The sequence below is a fragment of the Thunnus thynnus genome, chromosome 12 (assembly GCF_963924715.1).
Source record: "Thunnus thynnus chromosome 12, fThuThy2.1, whole genome shotgun sequence".
Classification (NCBI taxonomy): domain Eukaryota; kingdom Metazoa; phylum Chordata; class Actinopteri; order Scombriformes; family Scombridae; genus Thunnus; species Thunnus thynnus.
This window is the reverse complement of record NC_089528.1, coordinates 30,346,175-30,364,559: the sequence shown is the minus strand read 5'-3', so window position 1 is coordinate 30,364,559 and position 18,385 is coordinate 30,346,175. Positions and strand designations below refer to the sequence as shown.

The window sequence follows — 18,385 nt, the reverse complement described above, 5'->3', positions numbered from 1 at the left end:
AGAAATGATTAAGTAACAGTTTAAACTCTTAAGTTTAAGCTTAAAATTCATGTACAGTAAATAAACTCTTTAATCTATTACTTAATAATTTCCACATATTGATAGCTGGAAGGAAAACACCTGATAACACCTGGCATACTGCTCCAATGTTTTATCATTTGATTATAAATCTATAGTAACATCTGTCTGTCACAGAATAAGACACAAATAGACAATTTAAACCTGTTAATTACTTAAAGAACATAACCAACGTGCCAACATGCCAGACAAACACAACACACCCACTTTACTACATGACCTAAACCTGACCAAGTGAGTGTGTCATGTAGTGAAGTAGGTGTGTGGTGTAGATACTGTGAGTGCACAGATAGACCTATTTTTAGTTAGAGAGCAAGTCTGTTGCATTAGATCCACCTACTCTCTCTGGCAGACCAACCACTGCTGGGTGATGATAAACACATCACTGTGTGCTGTATGTATTATCAACTGTAGGGTAAAGTTCCTGCATGTTTTGAAGGTCGACAGCACAAGCGTCAAACAACAGACCAGCACTTTCTTCAACACCCCATGAATGCTGGCCAATAATATATAAGTAAGAGTCCCAAACTCCTCACTAACCAGACCATCTAAACAACCTCCGGCAAACAGAAAAGGATCAGATAAAGAACCCCTATGTCCTGCATGGTCACCAAACCAGACCACTGACCCAAACCACCTTTGATCCAGCAAGATGGGAAGACCAATTCACACCCCAGTGTGAATTGATAGTACCATTTGGATAAACGACCCCCACCATTGGCTATCATAACTCACCTCTAAGAGCCAATCACACACAGAGAAGAGCTGGCACCAACTTTAATCCCACTGTGGATTTTGACTTTCAGGACTTGAATGACCAATCCAAGAATTGATCACTGGGCAAACCAGCATAAGACACAAGACATGCTGCATAATATGCTGTGCTCCAGTGACATACAGACACACACGCACACACCCTCAAATGGCATGGACCCCTGCCGTTTACAGTCAGATCAAGGAGAACAGAGGACTGTAAAACCCATAGACTTACAAATGTAGTTTTAGACTTTGTCTAAGGACAATAATTGTTTTATGTTGATATGTGTTTATATCACAATATGTGTTGTTATGTACTTTAGTCAGACTTTTATTCCACTACCTTTAAGCCAAGAAATGTACCACTAACATAATCCCATCATCCATGATAACACTATCATGTTTGGTATCATTCTGCTTGTTTCACTTTCAGAATGCTAAAGCTACTATTGAAATTGCAAAATTAGGAATCATGCAATTGTTAAATTCTAAATACTTTGATTAATGGAGTAACTGTATTCAGGAACTGTACCCGCCTGTCCATGAACGGAGGGGGGGGGGGGGGACTCTAGACCTCAAAAGTCTAGAGTCATGAGTTGAGGATCAAGCCTTGGAAAGCATGAACCAGGAGCTCTCTTCCAATGGAAACTTTTCAACTCTGGACCAGCCAACTTACTCATCATTACCAGATTGAGACTCCAGCTCCTCATCCCAGTGCATTGGACTCCATTCTCCACAAGAAGCCACGTCAGGAAGCAAGCATTTGTACAAAACCTTCATCAACTTGCTCGAACCCTGGTGCTTTCATGATTTGTAATTTCAATTAACAATTCAGAACTAAGCTGTTGTACCGTTGATTTGACTCACTGCTTCTCAGATAACAGTCATCTCATCTGTTTGTCAGGTCTCTCATACCAACTGCACAGTAGATAACTCTGCATCATGCATTTCAATTATTCACTAGCCATAGCCTTGTGTACCAGTTTCCCTTTCCCTCTTGTGTCTTGTTTGTAAAATGTTGTGGTGTTTAGTACTTGTACCTGTAGTATTAGTAAGAAATGTGTATGTAACTAAAGTGGGCTTGTTTGTGTTTTCTTCTGCTTGCATCTCAGACACTTAACCTTAAAAGACCTATACCCTCGCAAAATCATAATTAATATTAATAGCAATCACATTTCTAATTGATCTCTCTTGTGTGGCCAACAAGGAGGACTATTTCCCTATTATTATACCTCCTATAATATAAGTTATGTCACTGGATGAATAATTTCATGTTTGAGTTGTGCACAATAATAATTCATAATTGCACAAATACCTACACAACAAAACTTAAAGTATCAAGCACTCTTGATTACTATTACTATAGGTTAAACTAGCCTGTACTGTAGTATATAAAATAATTAAAATTGGCTGCACAATTTCCAAATATACCAAATGTTTACAAGTTAATGCCTCAGCAACAAAAAATATTATATAGATAATATATTCTGTTAAGAAGTCATCCTGCATTATAAATAAATGTACTTTAATATTTTAGGCAAATAGCCGAAAGTATTAAAGTTCTCTGATCATCTGTACTAAAAAAAAAAAAAGAAAAAGATTCTTAATTTTAAGCAAAACTATTTATAATGGAGTATGGTGGAAACCGCTTATAGTGATCACTTCCATTTGTGTCAAATTGATCACTGTAAGCAGGTGATTATTATACCTGATTTTTTTTCTTTTTCTTAATTTTTCATGCAGATTACCATCAAATTTGGCAGTTTGTCATGAGCTTCAAGGAGACTACGTTTTTCATTGAGAGAAAGTTATTTTTTCCTTTTCTTTCTCCCGTCATGATTTCAATGTGGACGCGTCACCAGCCTCAGGTCGCCAGCTGGCAGCAGACGGGTTGTGCGTTGTGCATTGAGGCTGCGGGGTTAGGGGCCGTAGTGTGAAAGTCGGACCAGAATCAACTTTTGGAGAACACTGGTAATGCTGTACAACCCTGCCTTGAGGGAGGACTAAAACATTACTAGGAAGAGGGGAGGACATTTCTTGTTGTTTGATAATGTTAAAAGAAAGATAGGCTTTGCTGGCGGCTTCCAACTCATTTTTAAAAAGACGAGAAAGAGAGAGAGAAGCAGTGGTCAAGTGATCTAGAGAGTGGATGAGGAGCGCGAGCAGCGGAAGTTAGAAAGCTGGTGAATGAGGGGAATAAAACGTTATTTTCTGATTGTTTCACGGCAGTTACAAATAAACACCCATACCCTGCACCTCCACACAACCCTGCAGAGGTGCGCCACAAAGCCTGATAATGGTGCCGCAGCCGCTAAATACACATCATAGGTGAACTATGGGAGTAAGATAAAAAGAAAATAGAATTACCGTAGTTTAAAATGTTTTTTCCATATGTTTTCATTTATGAAAAGACCCAAAATAAACACTATAAGCGGACTATTGATTAGTATAAGCGAATTAAAGGATTTGTAAAGGAATGATTCTGTCTCAAGCTTTTTCGTCCATATAAGCAGTTCATCACTGTAACCGTGATCACTATAAGCAGTTTCCACTGTGTTTTCATAGTCTGGTATTCCTACTTCTATTTAAGTAAAGGATATGAATACCTCTTCCTCCTGAACTAAATTTCAAGTGTCATAGGTTTGAATACTTACGTCAATGTGATATTTCAGTTTTTCCTTTTTAATAAATTTGCCAAAATTTCTAAAATTCTGTTTTTACTTTGTCATTAAGGGCTACTGAGTGTAGACTGATGAGGGAAAGAATGAATTCAAATGATTTTAGCGGAATACTATAGGCTACTATAGATAGATAGATTGACTGATTGATTAATTAATCCCAGAGGGAAATTAAAAGTGTTACAGCAGCCACTTGACATAAATCAAAATACAAAAGCAGTGAGGTCGGTAAAAGAAACAAATACAGTGAAGAGCTAAATTATATACAATAACCAAATAGACTAACTCAAATATAAAAAATAAATGGAGTAACTAATAACAGAATAGAGACTACAGATATAACCATAACTGTAATATACTATTTGCTGAGTATACACTGTTCACAAATCACATTTTCATGGCACTTAATAGTAATTCCACTTTATTAAAGTTTATTACAACTTGGGTCTTACTTCCGTAGTTTTGTCCATCATTTATATCAGTAATAATGACATTATTGACATCTGACAGATTAGGAACATTAACATTTGTCCTTACTGTGTCTTCAGGCTGCTGATCCATCGACCTCCTCATTGTCAGCTGGACTCAAGACCCCAACAACAACCACACCTACAGCAGAGGAACCCTGCAGCTTTTCTGTGACTCAGATCTAACCAGAAAATACTTTTGTCATTGGATGTTTGAAGCTGTCGTTCCCTAAACAGATGTTTACTATTAACTTGGTGAATACATATAGGGGTTTCAAATCAGACTATATTTAAGACGTTCACACCAAACACTGAGACCAGAGAGATGTGCAGACAACCAACAGGAGTTTATTTCATTACACACGAACATACAAAACTCAGAAAATCACCAATACAGCCCCTTTCAACTCACACCCAACCCCTATTTACACCAAAGCGGACGTGACTTCCTGCCTATGTTTTTTGGCACTTGGTCACTTGGATTTTGACCAATGAGAGTAGGACATTTCTTAATTTCGTCTTTGCATGCTGTGTGTGTGTGTGTGTGGTGTACTTTGCCCCCCTTTCTCAATATTCCCAGATGTCTCCTGTTTGTCTGGTGGCCTGACATTTGTTGGGTGTGTCAATGATCGGCATAGGTCAAGTTACACAATATTGGCCCCCTGACCCCTGACCCCTAACCCTAACCCTAACCATCTCACTGCTCATGCATAAACCTAACTAAGTGGATGTGTTGTATACATGCTGAAAATACATAGATATACTCCATTACAAGTAAAAGTCCTGCAGTAGTGGAAAGTAACTAAGTACATTTACTCAAGTACTGTACTTAAGTACAATTTTGAGTTTTGTACTTTACTTGAATATTTCGATTTGATGCTACTTTACACTTCCACTCCACTACATTTCACAGGAAAATATTGTACTTCCTACTCCACTACATTTATTTGACAGCTTTAGTTACTTTTTAGATCAATATTTTACACATAAAACATTTGATCAGTTTGTCATCTACATATTGTATAAGGTATAAGGTGTTAAAATTATCTCCACCTCTAAAGCATTAAAATGTTTTAGTGAAGAAAGCTGAAAGTACAGAGACTGACTGACAAACATTCTTCTGCTCTGAACATGAACTCTGTACTTTGTGGTGTTTCAGGAAGAAAACTGCCTCAAATAAACTCTCATATTAGTTTCATATTTTCTCCAGAAGCTTTGAATTAGATCCTGAGATGAAGACAGAAGAAAATACTTTGTTCATTCTTGAGAAAAACTTGATTATGTAAAGCTTCAGATTGTTCACACATCCAATCAGTAAAGTCTGTTAAATGACTCTTGTTCAATGATTTCATGTTCAGATTCACTTCATCCACACAATCAGTTAGTTTAACCCAGAATGTCAGCTATGTACAACAACATAATAAATTATTGATTATTATCAAGATAATTATAGTTCTATAACACATTTCTTTACAAATTTACAAAGTGATGAGAACAAAATATCTTTGATGAAGGAAGTTCTGCTGTTTTCTCTGTTTAAGAAACAACAACAAACAAATACATCAATACAAACATAAAACTAACATTTAGAACAAAGAGAAGTTTATATTTTCATCTGAGGAAACGTCAGTGAAGGTAAAAGACGTCATCATGAGCAGCGATAGCCTCCATGGATAAAAACACACAGGAAAAAGTGACATTTAAAGAAACTCAAAACATCATCAGAACAACAAATGATAAAAAAAGTGTTGACAATCTCAGTTTGATTGACAGCTGATCTCTGTGCAGTTCAGAAACACCACAGCAACGAGCTGTCAGAAACAATGGAGACAAAAACATGAAGAATTAAAACAAAGAATCTGACACATGAAGTCTGAAATGACTTCTGTCTATTTTAGTTTACAGAACTCACTTGTGGCTCCATAATGAAGCCAAAATCCAGCATACAGAGGCTGATTGAATGTGGTCTGGACTCTGTGGAGGAGAGTCATGGTTTCAGAGACGCTGTAGAAGGACAGAATACCTGCTCTGTGATCCAGGTACACTCCTACTCTGGAGGAACCAGGACCTGAGACGGGAGTTGAGACATTGTTGAACAAAAACATGTAACTGTTAGTGTCACATCTTAAAGCCCAAGATTTGTCATTAAATCCAAATCCACATTCATATGAGTGTCCTGCTCTGCTGATAATCTTGTATGCAACTGCAACACAAACTCCTCTCCCGCTCCACTCCACCTCCCAGTAACAACGTCCAGTCAGACTCTCTCTACTCAGGACCTGACACCAATCAGTGAATCTGTCTGGATGACTAGAATAAGATTGATGTTGACCCATTCGTTCTGCTTTTCTGTTCCCCTCAGATAATAACAGCTGTGTGTTTTCTGTGTTTGGATCCAGTGTGATTCCACGTGAATATTTTAAGAATCCAGCTCTGGTCTTGGGTTCTGGTTGTGACAGTAAAACCTTCACTTCAGTCACTCTCAGTGAGATGTTTGTCCATTTCTCCCTCAGGATGTCCTGTAGTTGATCTCTGAGCTCTGACACAGCTGCTGTCACATCCTCAAAGTAGCTCAGAGGACGGATATTGATGCTGGATGAGTCTGTAGGTTCACTGAGTTGTGACAGTGAGGGGTAGTTGTGTAGAAACTGGTTGTGATCCTCTGTGTGTGAGAACTGCTTCAGTTCAGCGTCTTTCCTCTTCAGCTCAGTGATCTCCTGCTCCAGCTTCTCCTGAAGCTCTTTGACTCGACTCACTTCAGTTTCCTGCTGGGATCTGATCTGCTGCTTCACATCAGAGCTTCTTTTCTGGATGAGACGGATCAGCTCGGTGAAGATCGTCTCACTGTCCTCCACTGCTTTATCAGCAGAGCGACTGACGGCCTCCACCTCCTGTTGAAGCAGCTTCACATCTTTCTCTCTGTCCTGGATTCTCTGCTGGATGTTTTGTCGACTCAACTCGAGCTTTCTCTGCCTCTCAGTCCTTTCTGCTGCAGCTGAGACTGTGTCGTGGCCTTTATGTTCATCCACAGAGCAGAGATAACAGATAATCTGCTGATCAGTACGGCAGAACATCTTCATCACCTCATCATGACGAGAGCAGATGTTCTCCTGGAGCTTCTCTGAGGGGTCGACCAGCTTGTGTTTCTTTAATGGAGCTGCATCATAATGAGGTTGGAGGTGTTTCTCACAGTAAGAAGCCAGACACACCAGACAGGACTTGAGGGCTTTCAGCTTCCTTCCAGTGCAGACATCACAGGCCACATCTTCAGGTCCAGCATAGCAGTGATCAGCAGGAGCAGCTTGGAGTCCAGTCTTCTTCAGCTCCTCCATTAAATCTGCTAACATGGTGTTTTTCACCAGGACAGGCCTCGGTGTGAAGGTCTGTCTGCACTGAGGGCAGCTGTGGATTTTCTTCTCGTCCTCTTCATCCCAGAAACCTTTAATACAGCTCATGCAGTAGCTGTGTCCACAGGGAATAGTCACCGGATCCTTCAGTAGATCCAAACAGATCGAACAAGAGAAGTTTTCTCGGTCCAGCTGAACTCCTCTTTGTGCCATTTTACCTTTCAGTGGCAACGACTGTCTGAGTTGTCTGAGACAAGTTTGACCTCTGATCCAAACAACATGTGTTACTGCAGTGAATGCAGCCTGCAGCTGTTGTACTACATTACATGTTGGCTACACTCATCTCCAAACTGTAGATCTGAAGGGGAGGGAACAAGGAAATATGAGAACAGACTCATGCCGGTGTTATTTTGAGGAGACGACAATGATGCACAGCATCTCAACTGTCTATTATGAAGAAGGCAGCTATCAATATGTATTAAGTTTAAACTTGAAATTCATATACAGTTAATTAACTCTTTAAACTGTTACTTAATCATTTCCACATATTGATAGCTAGAAAGAGAACACCTGATAACCGAATAAATATGAAAAGCTACTGGTGGTGCCGGTGGTGGTATTACAACAACAGCCCTACTGTTTACTTTCCCGTCAGACCAGCTGACCAATCAATAAACAATCAATAAATACATTGGATCAGGGGTGTATTCATTTCTGTTAAACTTTATATTGATTGCAATAAAGCAAATACATTAGATAAACAACATAAAAATGAATCACTGTTGTAGAAATTATGAAATTCCAATAACGTAATAAAAATATGATGAAATTACTGTATTTGATAACATTCTCAAAGTATTTGTGCAAAAACAGGTTAAATCAGAATGTAAATTTGAGTAAAAGGTTCCTTTTTAAGGTTCATTTTTGTTAGATACATTTAAATAAATCAATTGTAAAATTGTTGCAGCTTTGAATCCCACAGAACATGAATGCACCAGATTATTTGGGTCTGTGGTTCAGTTGGTGACATTAAGGTTTTGGTGAATCTGCGATTAGAATCCTTCAGAAATCTTATTTTTTGTATTATTGTGTGACTCTACTTCCAATTTAGACATTAAAAACATTTCCCCATCAGAAAATTCATAATATGTTAGTTACAATACAGATTTTAGTCGTGTTCATTCAGTCCTGTTACCCTGACATGTTCCCCACTCTAAAAATTTGGGACATCCCACAAATCATACGATCAACAGTAAGTAGTGGGAAGACCAAAAATAAGTTCTCTCACTCTATTTTCTGTATTTTTTATCATATTGTAAGTATGACTGAGGATGTCAATCTCAACATTCAGTCCTGTTACCTAATTTTTTTCTTGGATGTTATAATGTTTGTTTTTTAAAGATAGTTTTGGTAAACCACCTGAAGGTAAAGCTAAATGTTCTCATGCTATTAGCATTGATCCCATGTGGCTACATTTAATGTATTTGCTAATAGTATGCTAAAAACTCAGTCCTGTTACTTTCAGTCCTGTTATTTATAAGAAGAATTTGTTATTTAGAAACAATGTAAAAAATAAATAAAATGGCTTGAAATTTACCATGACACATTTTGACCAGTTAAACATGTGTACTATTAGATACCGTGCTGAAAAAAGATGTTAAAAAACGAAGTGAAAAGTTACAACAAGTCCCCAGGTTTTCATTCAATCCTGTTACCCTGACATGTTCCCCACACTAAAAATTTGGGACATCCCACAAGTCACACAATCAACAGTAAGTAGTATTGTTTGAGTCTCCTTAAGTCCATGGAAAGACCAAAAATAAGTTCTCTCACTCTATTTTCTGTATTTTTGATCATATTGTAAGTATGACTGTGGATGTCAATCTCAACTTTCAGTCCTGTTACCTAAATTCTTTCTTGGATGTTATAATGTTTGTTTGTTTTTTAAAGACAGTTTTGGTAAACCACCTTAAGGTGCTAAATGTTCTCACGCTATTAGCATTGATCCCATATGGCTACATTTCATGTATTTGCTAATACTGTGCTAAAAACTTAGTCCTGTTACTTTCAGTCCTGTTATTTATATGAAGAATTTGTTATTTAAAAATAAATAAAATGGCTTGAAATTTACCATAACACATTTTGACTAGTTAAACATGTGTACTATTAGATACAATGCTGAAAAAAAGATTAAAAATGAAGTTAAATTTTGAAAAGTTACAACATGCAAATGGCACCGATTCGGCGGAACGGCCCAAAAGTAATACTTTCTCTCTTTTTGGCTTTGTAGTTTTAGTATTTCCCACAGCGCCTGAAGGCAGCATCAGGTTGGTTTCTATAGCAACGCCTGACAACAGGAGGAAGATGGTTTACAGTAAGTTACAAAAGATAACCTAAAACCCAGTTTAACTCCTAGAACCTAGAGCTTAGAACATCTTTGTGTTTTGTAATGTTGTTAATAATCACTGCTGGCTTGTTATTGTCCGTTTTAACGCTTAAAATGATCTTTCAGCGATTCAGTTTGCAGTTTAGGAAGCTTGTTAGCGGTAGTTAGCGCTGGTTCAACTAACTTTAACTGTTTGTTTTGACTTTTTTAAAAAAAAATTTTTTAGCTAATTTCGTGATAATTAACGCTAGTCATATTGCTTCTAAGTCTTATTTGTTAATTGGGTCCATTAGCAGTGATGGAAGAAATGTTGTAATTTAAGTTTATTTGTTTAGCACTTTTCATACAGTAGTTGTAACACATAAGAAAAACATTAAAAATAGGGAAGAAAGACATTTAAATACATAAAAGTAACCCCAAAACATTAAGATACATTAAAAATAACATATTAAAGTGCAAAAGTACAACAAACACAGTAGGGGAGGAAGTCAATTGAAGGCCAGTATGTATAAGTTTTTACTTGGCTCGCTCACTCAACAATACCACAGTGAAAAAATACTCAGGTTGCATCCTACTTAAGTAAAAGTACATAAGATACATAATTAGTACATTATTACTACTGAAGCATCAGCATGTAAGCAGCATTTTATTGCAGCTGCAGGAGGTGGAGCTGAGTAGTCAGGAGATGATCATTTGTGTTTGAAAGGAGGAAAAAAAGTTCTGCTGCATAAATCTGGATAAATTTTTCAGATTTTCTCTTTGATTTTTTTGTGAAGTATTATAAAGTTTTACCTCTTCAGGCCACCACAAGCAGTTATTTATTTGAAACCATTTCGGAGGTTTAGAGGGAGGATGTCTCTTTGGCGGAACATCTGAAACGTCACATTTTTCATAAAAGCCAGAAGGTTTGGAAATTACTGGTTCTATTTTTTTTTTTGACATTTCAGTGTAATTTATAGGCTTAGCGTGTGATATATCACACAAGATTTTAATCAAATGAAAAATAACTAATAAAACTGAAAAGTAAGTAGTAACTAAAGCTGTCAAATAACTCTGAAATGTAGTGGAGTGGAAGTATAAAGTAGCATCAAATGGGAATATTCAAGTAAAGTAGAAGTACCTCAAAATTGTACTTAAGTACAGTAATTTAGTTAGTGTACTTAGTTACTTTCCATAACTGTGTCCAAGCTAATGTTAGCTATTTCCAATATTAACATTAAGTTTACCCACCTATGTATGATGTCCACAACTCAAAAATATTCAGTTTACTGTCATAGAGGACTAAAGAAACCAGAAAATGTTCATATATGAGAAGCTTGAACCACAGCTGCGATGGAAGTATAGTAACAAAAAGAGGGACTTTGGCACTAAAAAGACGGTAACGTTAAAAGATATTTACTGTGTGTTATTTGCAATCAATCCTCCTTTTCAGTTCAGTCGTGAAGTGTTGCCTTCCTAATGTGAATCCAATGTAGTGTAAGAGATGGGAGACAAAAAAGAGGATATTTCATGCTACAAAGATTACAGTTTATCCACAGCAGACATGTTTGACGATCCCTCTCTGTGTGTGTGTGTGTCCGTCCAGTCACAGAGGACATGGTTCGCCGGCGGGCCGAGCACAACGAGTGTGAGATCTTCTCCCTGGAGGAAGTTTCTCTGCATCAGCAGGACATCGAGAGGATCGAGCACATCGACAGGTGGTGCAGGGACCTGAGGATCCTCTACCTGCAGAACAACCTGATCCCCAGAATAGGTGAGTCATCCATCTCATTATGAAAATAACTTTCCTCTGTCATGTTTATAACATCTAAAATTTTAACAGCAATGTTTTGTTTTTTTCCTCCTTTAGAGAATCTCGGTCGCCTGAAGAAGTTGGAGTATTTGAATCTGGCCTTGAACAACATTGAAGTCATTGAAAACCTTGAAGGTCAGTATACAGAGCAGATGAGTTTCTTTTAAACTTGGATCCACTGCTAAAGATGTTTTAACCGTATATACTGTAAAATATCAGACAGAAATTTAGTGGAATCAACTAATATTTTGTCATTAACTTCATCTAAATATATAAGATACTGTGTATAATATGTATCTTATATATTTAAGATATATCTAGAGTTTCATTTGACGTGAAATGATGAGATGAATGAATGAACTGCTGTAAGTTCACTCAACTCATTAACTTTCTAAATAAACACGATCAGTATATTAATAGATTTCCCAGCATGCATTGTTTGGGAGTTAAAACTCTTCTTTTTTGTAGTTTGAAAAAAAAAAACATACATGATGGAAACTTGCTGTCATGTTGTTTCTTTTCACAACGGTAAAAACGATGCAAACCATGATGAAGGTCAGTATGGAATTCAGACCCTACACACACCCCCCCCCCAACACTACAATGATGTCAGCAGACAACATGGCGGCCCCTCACGGCTCAGGCTTAACTTCATATAAGTCTCTTAATTTGTATATTTTTATCTCTGGATACCTGTACCGGACACTTTTATACTGTTTATATATTCATACTTATTCTACTATTGTTTAAACTATTTTAACTTGCACTCAACACATCTTAGGTATGCGGGCGAAACATTCTCTCATTCTGCCTTGCACAGAGATGTAAAATGAGGTAAAATGACATAAATTTGACTTGATATCACTGATATCTTCGTACTGACTACAGAACAAGTTCTTGGTGTCAGATTAAAAATGCACTTTTGAAGACGTGTGTTCACAAAACTAATCTGAATCAGACAATTTCAAACAACTACCTGACCAGTTCAATGAAAAAATAAAATAATCTACTAAATGAAGGCTTTGGTTTATACAACATGCAATATTTAGTCAAGATAACCTTCGGTGGTGTTAGAAGAACTGTTTGTATTTGTCCACTTTTTCTACAGCTGCTCTTTCACCAAACGTATGAAAGGTTTGCTTGTGTAGTTTAAAAAGATCTTGCAGAAACGCTGGACTATATGTTTTGTTTACATTGTGAAATTTGGTCGAGCAACATTATTTAACTTCCTGTTCTCTCACCTCACATCCCCGTTGAGTCAGTAAAATAAAGTTTCGGTGTCCGTGTCGTCGCCGTGTGTCCGCAGGCTGCGAGAGCCTCCAGAAGTTGGATCTGACGGTGAACTTTGTCGGCCGTCTGAGCAGCGTGGAGTCTCTGAAACACAACGTCCACCTCAGGGAGCTGTTTCTGGTGGGAAACCCCTGCACTGAGTTTGAGGGCTACAGGCAGTATGTGGTGGCGTCTCTGCCTCAGCTCAAGGTAACTTTACTCAACCTGCAGACTCTAAAACAAACCGCCAACCTTTCAAACATCTCTGAACATACCAATTCAAAGACTAATTTTACTTTTATTCATTTTTTATTTCTTTTCAATGATGCTAAACATATTTATCAGTCTGTTGATGATGATGATGGGGGCGTTTAATGACATTTTAGAGCTAAAACAATCAATTTTGACAATCAGTGAATTTTGCGAACACGTTTTTTTTATCAGAGAAGCCAAAATGTTTGTTGTTTCCAGCTTCTCAAATGTGAGTATTTTCTGATTTTCTTGGTTTTATATCATTGTAAATCAAATATCTTTGGGTGTTTTGAATATGTCTATAATTCACTATTTTCTAACAGTTTTTAAACCAAATGATCCACAGATAGTGTTGAACCAAAACGATGAAGATTATGAGAAATGTGGCTTATACAGTTTAAATATACTGTAGATTTTAAACATTATCTTTTAAAGGATAACTCACTTTATTACAACATTATTTTCTTACTTTTTGACCATAAATCTGAATCTGAATGTAATTTCTGTCTGTATGATAATACTAAACTCACTTATTAATTGCTGAGATTAACACACATCACTTCAGAGACACACAAGGTGACAAACATAAGCAGGGAGTATAATGTTATAATAACTGTTAGAATAAGCTAGAATTCACAGCTTAAAGACTAAATCAACAAGAGCAGTTTGATGTTGGATTTAAATGAAAGACAATCAGGAAATCTGTATAATTCTGACGCAGATTCAAAGGTTTTGGCCTCTGCGGTTCATTTCTGTCCTCAGTGTCTGGACGGGACGGAGATCAGCCGGTCGGAGAGGATTCGAGCCCTTCAGGGCCTGGAGGAGGTGAGGAGGGGAGTCCGGCAGCGGGAGCAGGAATACCTGAGGAGGAGAGCCGCGGAGAAAGAGGAGGCACAAAGGAAAGCGGCAGCGGAGGAGGAGAGAGGAGACAAGGAGGGGAAACCGGGCTTCGACGGCCGCTGGTACACCGACATCAACAACACAGTGTGAGGAGACGCACGATGACTTCCTGCTGACTCGTGACACGTTTGTCAAAAGCAAATCAACACATTTATACTTCCTACTACTATACTACTCCTGAAGCTTTTAAATGTGTAAAACTGGGCAACTATTCAGTGACAGCACCGCTTCTACAAGCAAGAGGTAGAAGAAGTCAAATCCTTTATATGAAGGAGATTTCTTAATTATCATGTAAACGAAACCCTTGTTGTCATAATCGAGGATTAGAGAAAGCTGTTTTCCTCAGGTAGATTCTCCTGGAGAACGCTGATTACTTGGCTTTTTACAAGTACATACAGTTTGTGCATAACAAAAGACTGCAGACAGGAAGCACAGCGCAGAGCAGCTGGATGAAAGCAGAGATCATTAAACGGATGCATCCTCATATTAACAAATAAGTCCAACCAAAGTCAGACTGAAACGGTAACATAAAGTAACACTGTTGAAGTCTAAATAAGTTGGTTTGTTAAATTCAGACAACAAAACACACATTTCAAAAAAATAAAAGTCAGGAAGCAGCGTCATCACTAATAGTTAAAGGTTGGAAAGTTACTGATAGTAACTGTCTGGGAAAAACTTGTGTATTAACCAAATGACTAATTATTGAGATTATTTTGTCACATTTGTATATCCAGTTTAGGGATTTTTACACTTTAAGATCAGTTGAAGAGAAAAAAAGAGAAAGATGAAAAAAGTAAGAAAGATGAAAAGACAAAGAAGGAAAGATGGAAGGAAGAAAGAGGTTGTAAGATGATTGTGTCACTGAGCTGAAAGAAACCAGTTTGTTTAAGTTCAGAGGGAAACAATTTTCAACCTACAACAGCCATATTTATCTTATGTTGAATATAAAATCTGAATATTCAAAGTAAGCACCAACTCCAGCTGTCAGATAAACGTAAAGGAGTAGAAAGTCTCTCACATCTGATACTGAGGTACAAACCAGGAGGAGATGTCAATAACCACGGCTTCTTTTCAACTAAGTTAAATGAAACTACACCGACCTGGAAAGGATTAAAGTTTTCACAATGATCTCTAGCTGAAGTATCACTGTGTACCTGTAATTCAGAGTGTTTTCTGTCGCTGTAGTCCAGGGTCGATGGAGAATAAGGAGAACCAGGAGGTGGAGGAGAACATGGACTCGGATGAGGAGCGACAGGAGAGGGAGTTCTGGCACACTCCGTGTTCATTCACCCCCGAATCTCGTCTGGAGGCTCACCGCCACCTGGAGGAGAAGAGGAAGGCCAAAGAGAAGTAAGTGCACCGGACTTTACTCCAACTTAGAAGATGATTTAGATGTTTTTGTCATGTAAATGTGATTTTATTATCAATATTTATAACTCTCACACAGAAACACCTGTGTGCTGTTTCAGAAGAGTTTTGAGTTTTAATCATTTGCAGAGGACATAAAAATAACATTGAAAATAGTGAGCAGAGAGAGAAGAAACAACCCAAGAAGGTATTATTAATGACTATCACCTAAATAACACTAAACAATATTTACAATATCAGAGATTTATTTAGGTTTTTGTCAGGTCTTTGACTCTGGAGACATTAGAGTGATGTAGAGATGCAGTTGTCTGTTTTCACCACTGGATGTCACTGTAACATCAAACATCATGCAACTGATGCTACAATACACACTGACTTACAGTCAGCAGGCAGGTTCAGTTTTCCTCTAAATGACACTTCAACAGAACAAAACAGTTGTTCAAGATAACTGAACCTGATACATGACACTTGAACATTCCAGTTAAATGAGCTTCTACTGAAAACACATGTAATCGTCCCTCTTTGCAGTCAGAAATAATGTCAACATGTTTTTAAATGTATTGTTTATAGTTTTGTATTATTGGAACGAAGAAAAAAGGTCTTTGGGGAAATATCAGAAATGTTCCTTTTTGTCTCAGCTGACTGCGGGCGGTGTGTTGGTGTCTGTGTTTATATGACTGCAGATGGAGGGTTGTGTCGGTGTCTGTGTTTGATTGACAGCAGCTGGAGGGGCGTGTTGGTGTCTGTGTTTGATTGACAGCAGCTGGAGGGGCGTGTTGGTGTCTGTGTTTATATGACTGCAGATGGAGGGTTGTGTCGGTGTCTGTGTTTGATTGACAGCAGCTCGAGGGGCGTGTCGGTGCCTGTGTTTAAATGACTGCAGATGGAGGGGTGTGTCGGTGGCTGTGTTTAAATGACTGCAGATGGAGGGTTGTGTCGGTGTTTGTGTTTGATTGACAGCAGCTGGCAGGCTACCGGTGTCACACTGTATGAACAGAGAAAAACTAAACAAAATGCTGTAGATACAAGTTATGGACAGACAATGTGTTGCTAACAGGGATTTTGAAGAGAAATGAACAAACCAGCATCTAACAGGTCTGAAGTGACATTCGCAGGTATGTTAACATGCTATTTAATGTGCTGCAGCTGAGCAGCTGTTTAGCTATCTAGCCTGCTAACTGACATTAGCAGTGCACTTTTCCCCTGCGAATGTTTGCTTGGTGACTTGTTCAACAAGCTAAGCTGCAGGACAAGACGTGTGTTCATGTTTGTAAGTTAGATTAGAAGGAGACTTTAGCAGATAAGCTAACGTGGGTTGTTGTTCGGAGTCTTTGGCTCTTGTGTTGTGTAGCAGGATGCAATCAGGCTCAGTGTGACCGTCTGCTCTGCCGATGATAGAAAGACACGTTATAGCTTTATGTAACATTTGACTTACTGTGTGGAAATAAGAACTCCAGCTATGTAAGTGGATGATGGAACTGTATTTAACTGAAATAATGTAAAAGTAGGGAGCACTACCATGAAACTGAAAAACTTTAAAATATAAATTCCTCCCTTTTGATTCAGTTTTTTTCCTCAAAGGAGAAAACAGGACAAGTTACTTACAGAGCAGATATGTACAGCCTCCACTCCTGTGGTTTCAGTCTTTCCAGCAGATGTTGGAGCCTGTCTGCAGGGATTTGCTGAATGCATTAGTGAGGTCTAACACTGGGCGATGAGGCTTAGCTCGATGGTGTTGGATGGGTCAAGTTCTCCCACACCAAACTGGGAAAACCATTTCTTTAAGGGGCTGCTTTGTGCACATTAGCAATTTCATGTTAAAGCAGGGCAGAGACACAAACTGTTGACTTAAAGTTAGATGCGTACTCTAAAATATCATCGAATGCTGTCCATATACTTTTGGCCATGTAGTGCTATATACCTCAGTAGCTTCATTTAGATGTTAAACCATTTGTCCTTAATATTGACTGTGAAATGTGCTGAGGCTACAGGTGATTTTGGCTTGCTGTCTTCTCAGTCAATCGTCAAGGGAACAGATCAATCAATCACTTAAATGACCACACATCTGAGGTCGGAATCATTTGTTTTTCAGTATGAGATGGAAGGAAACATCAGTTCAACAGCAAAATCAGACATAAATATTACATTTGACACAACAAAATTAGCGGGACAGATGAGGCTTCATCCTCAGGTGCGTCAGTGCAGGTTCATCTGTCGGGTTAATGAGGAGTTTTCAGAGGAACAAACTGTGCCGTCATGATTCGGTGGCGTCAGCTGGAGGAGACGTGAGCAGATTCAGCGGGTCAGAGAGGATTTTGTTCTGACTTTTTGTTTATGTGTTTGTGACTAATGAATCAGCCGGTGAGGTGGAGGCTGCCAATAATCCTGGATGATTTACTGATGGTGCATGTGTGCCAATGAGCAGAAGAGACTGTCAGTGACGCCTGTATGAGACCAGAGGAGGAACTTTATTTTAATTAATTGAACTAACCTGAAATACTGGATTTAAAGCACCTCAAAACTTGCTTTCAAATCTTAACAATTTCTCTGTAACATTAGATTAAATAAGCTATAATCAGAAGCTGTTCAGTTTACAGAGCTTGTACTGAAGTTATTTGAGAAATTTATAATGTAGCACAAAGTCAAGAGGTTGTGATATGTAGCGCAACAAGCTAACGAAGCTGTAAACAGAACCGTGTTCTTGCATATGCTCAGTGGTGTCTGGCTTACAAAGAACTACTCTCCTGAGAATTACTATCTTATTGCTGTTATTAGTCTTTGAAGCCGTTTCTAAATAAACTAACGTGACCAAACTCTTCATGATGAGAAACAACGGAGGTCAACGGCACAGAGGAATAAGATTTATCAGGCTTTTATACACACAATACTTGTTAGTAGATCAGTTCTTTGTTGGTTTGGATCCAAACATGAGATTTTCTGACAGCAAACAAAAAATATAGAAAATCACCAAACACATCCTTTAGTACATACTTGATGTACATAAGACCTGAACGTGACACTGTGAAGGTTAAACTGTCCGGCTGCCACAGACGCTCAACAGACTCTGAACACGGCGCTCATAAGACATAAAT

General features: G+C 38.1%; 2 protein-coding genes across 3 annotated transcripts in view; one reads left to right on the top strand and one right to left on the bottom strand.

Moving 5' to 3' along the window:
- Positions 1–4,307: 4,307 nt before the first annotated feature.
- On the bottom strand, positions 4,308–7,708 carry LOC137194708 (tripartite motif-containing protein 16-like). Its single transcript, XM_067606818.1, has 2 exons — positions 5,892–7,708; positions 4,308–5,790 (listed from the first exon to the last, which is right to left on the bottom strand). The coding sequence occupies exons 1-2, from the start codon at positions 7,537–7,539 to the stop codon at positions 5,690–5,692; spliced, it is 1,749 nt and encodes a 582-aa protein (XP_067462919.1). The 5' UTR covers positions 7,540–7,708; the 3' UTR covers positions 4,308–5,689.
- A 1,967-nt stretch (positions 7,709–9,675) lies between these two features.
- The window catches only part of dnaaf11 (dynein axonemal assembly factor 11), a 45,930-nt gene continuing 37,220 nt past the window's right edge, over positions 9,676–18,385 (top strand). Inside the window, exons 1-6 of one of the 2 annotated variants that reach the window (XM_067606817.1) lie at positions 9,676–9,700; positions 11,298–11,465; positions 11,562–11,639; positions 12,811–12,983; positions 13,788–14,011; positions 15,111–15,275. In XM_067606817.1, coding sequence (XP_067462918.1) covers positions 9,691–9,700; positions 11,298–11,465; positions 11,562–11,639; positions 12,811–12,983; positions 13,788–14,011; positions 15,111–15,275 — 818 coding nt within the window. In that variant the 5' untranslated portion in view covers positions 9,676–9,690. Of the gene's footprint in view, positions 9,701–10,467; positions 10,618–11,297; positions 11,466–11,561; positions 11,640–12,810; positions 12,984–13,787; positions 14,012–15,110; positions 15,276–18,385 lie in introns of those variants that run through there. The other variant, XM_067606816.1, reaches the window with a different exon arrangement.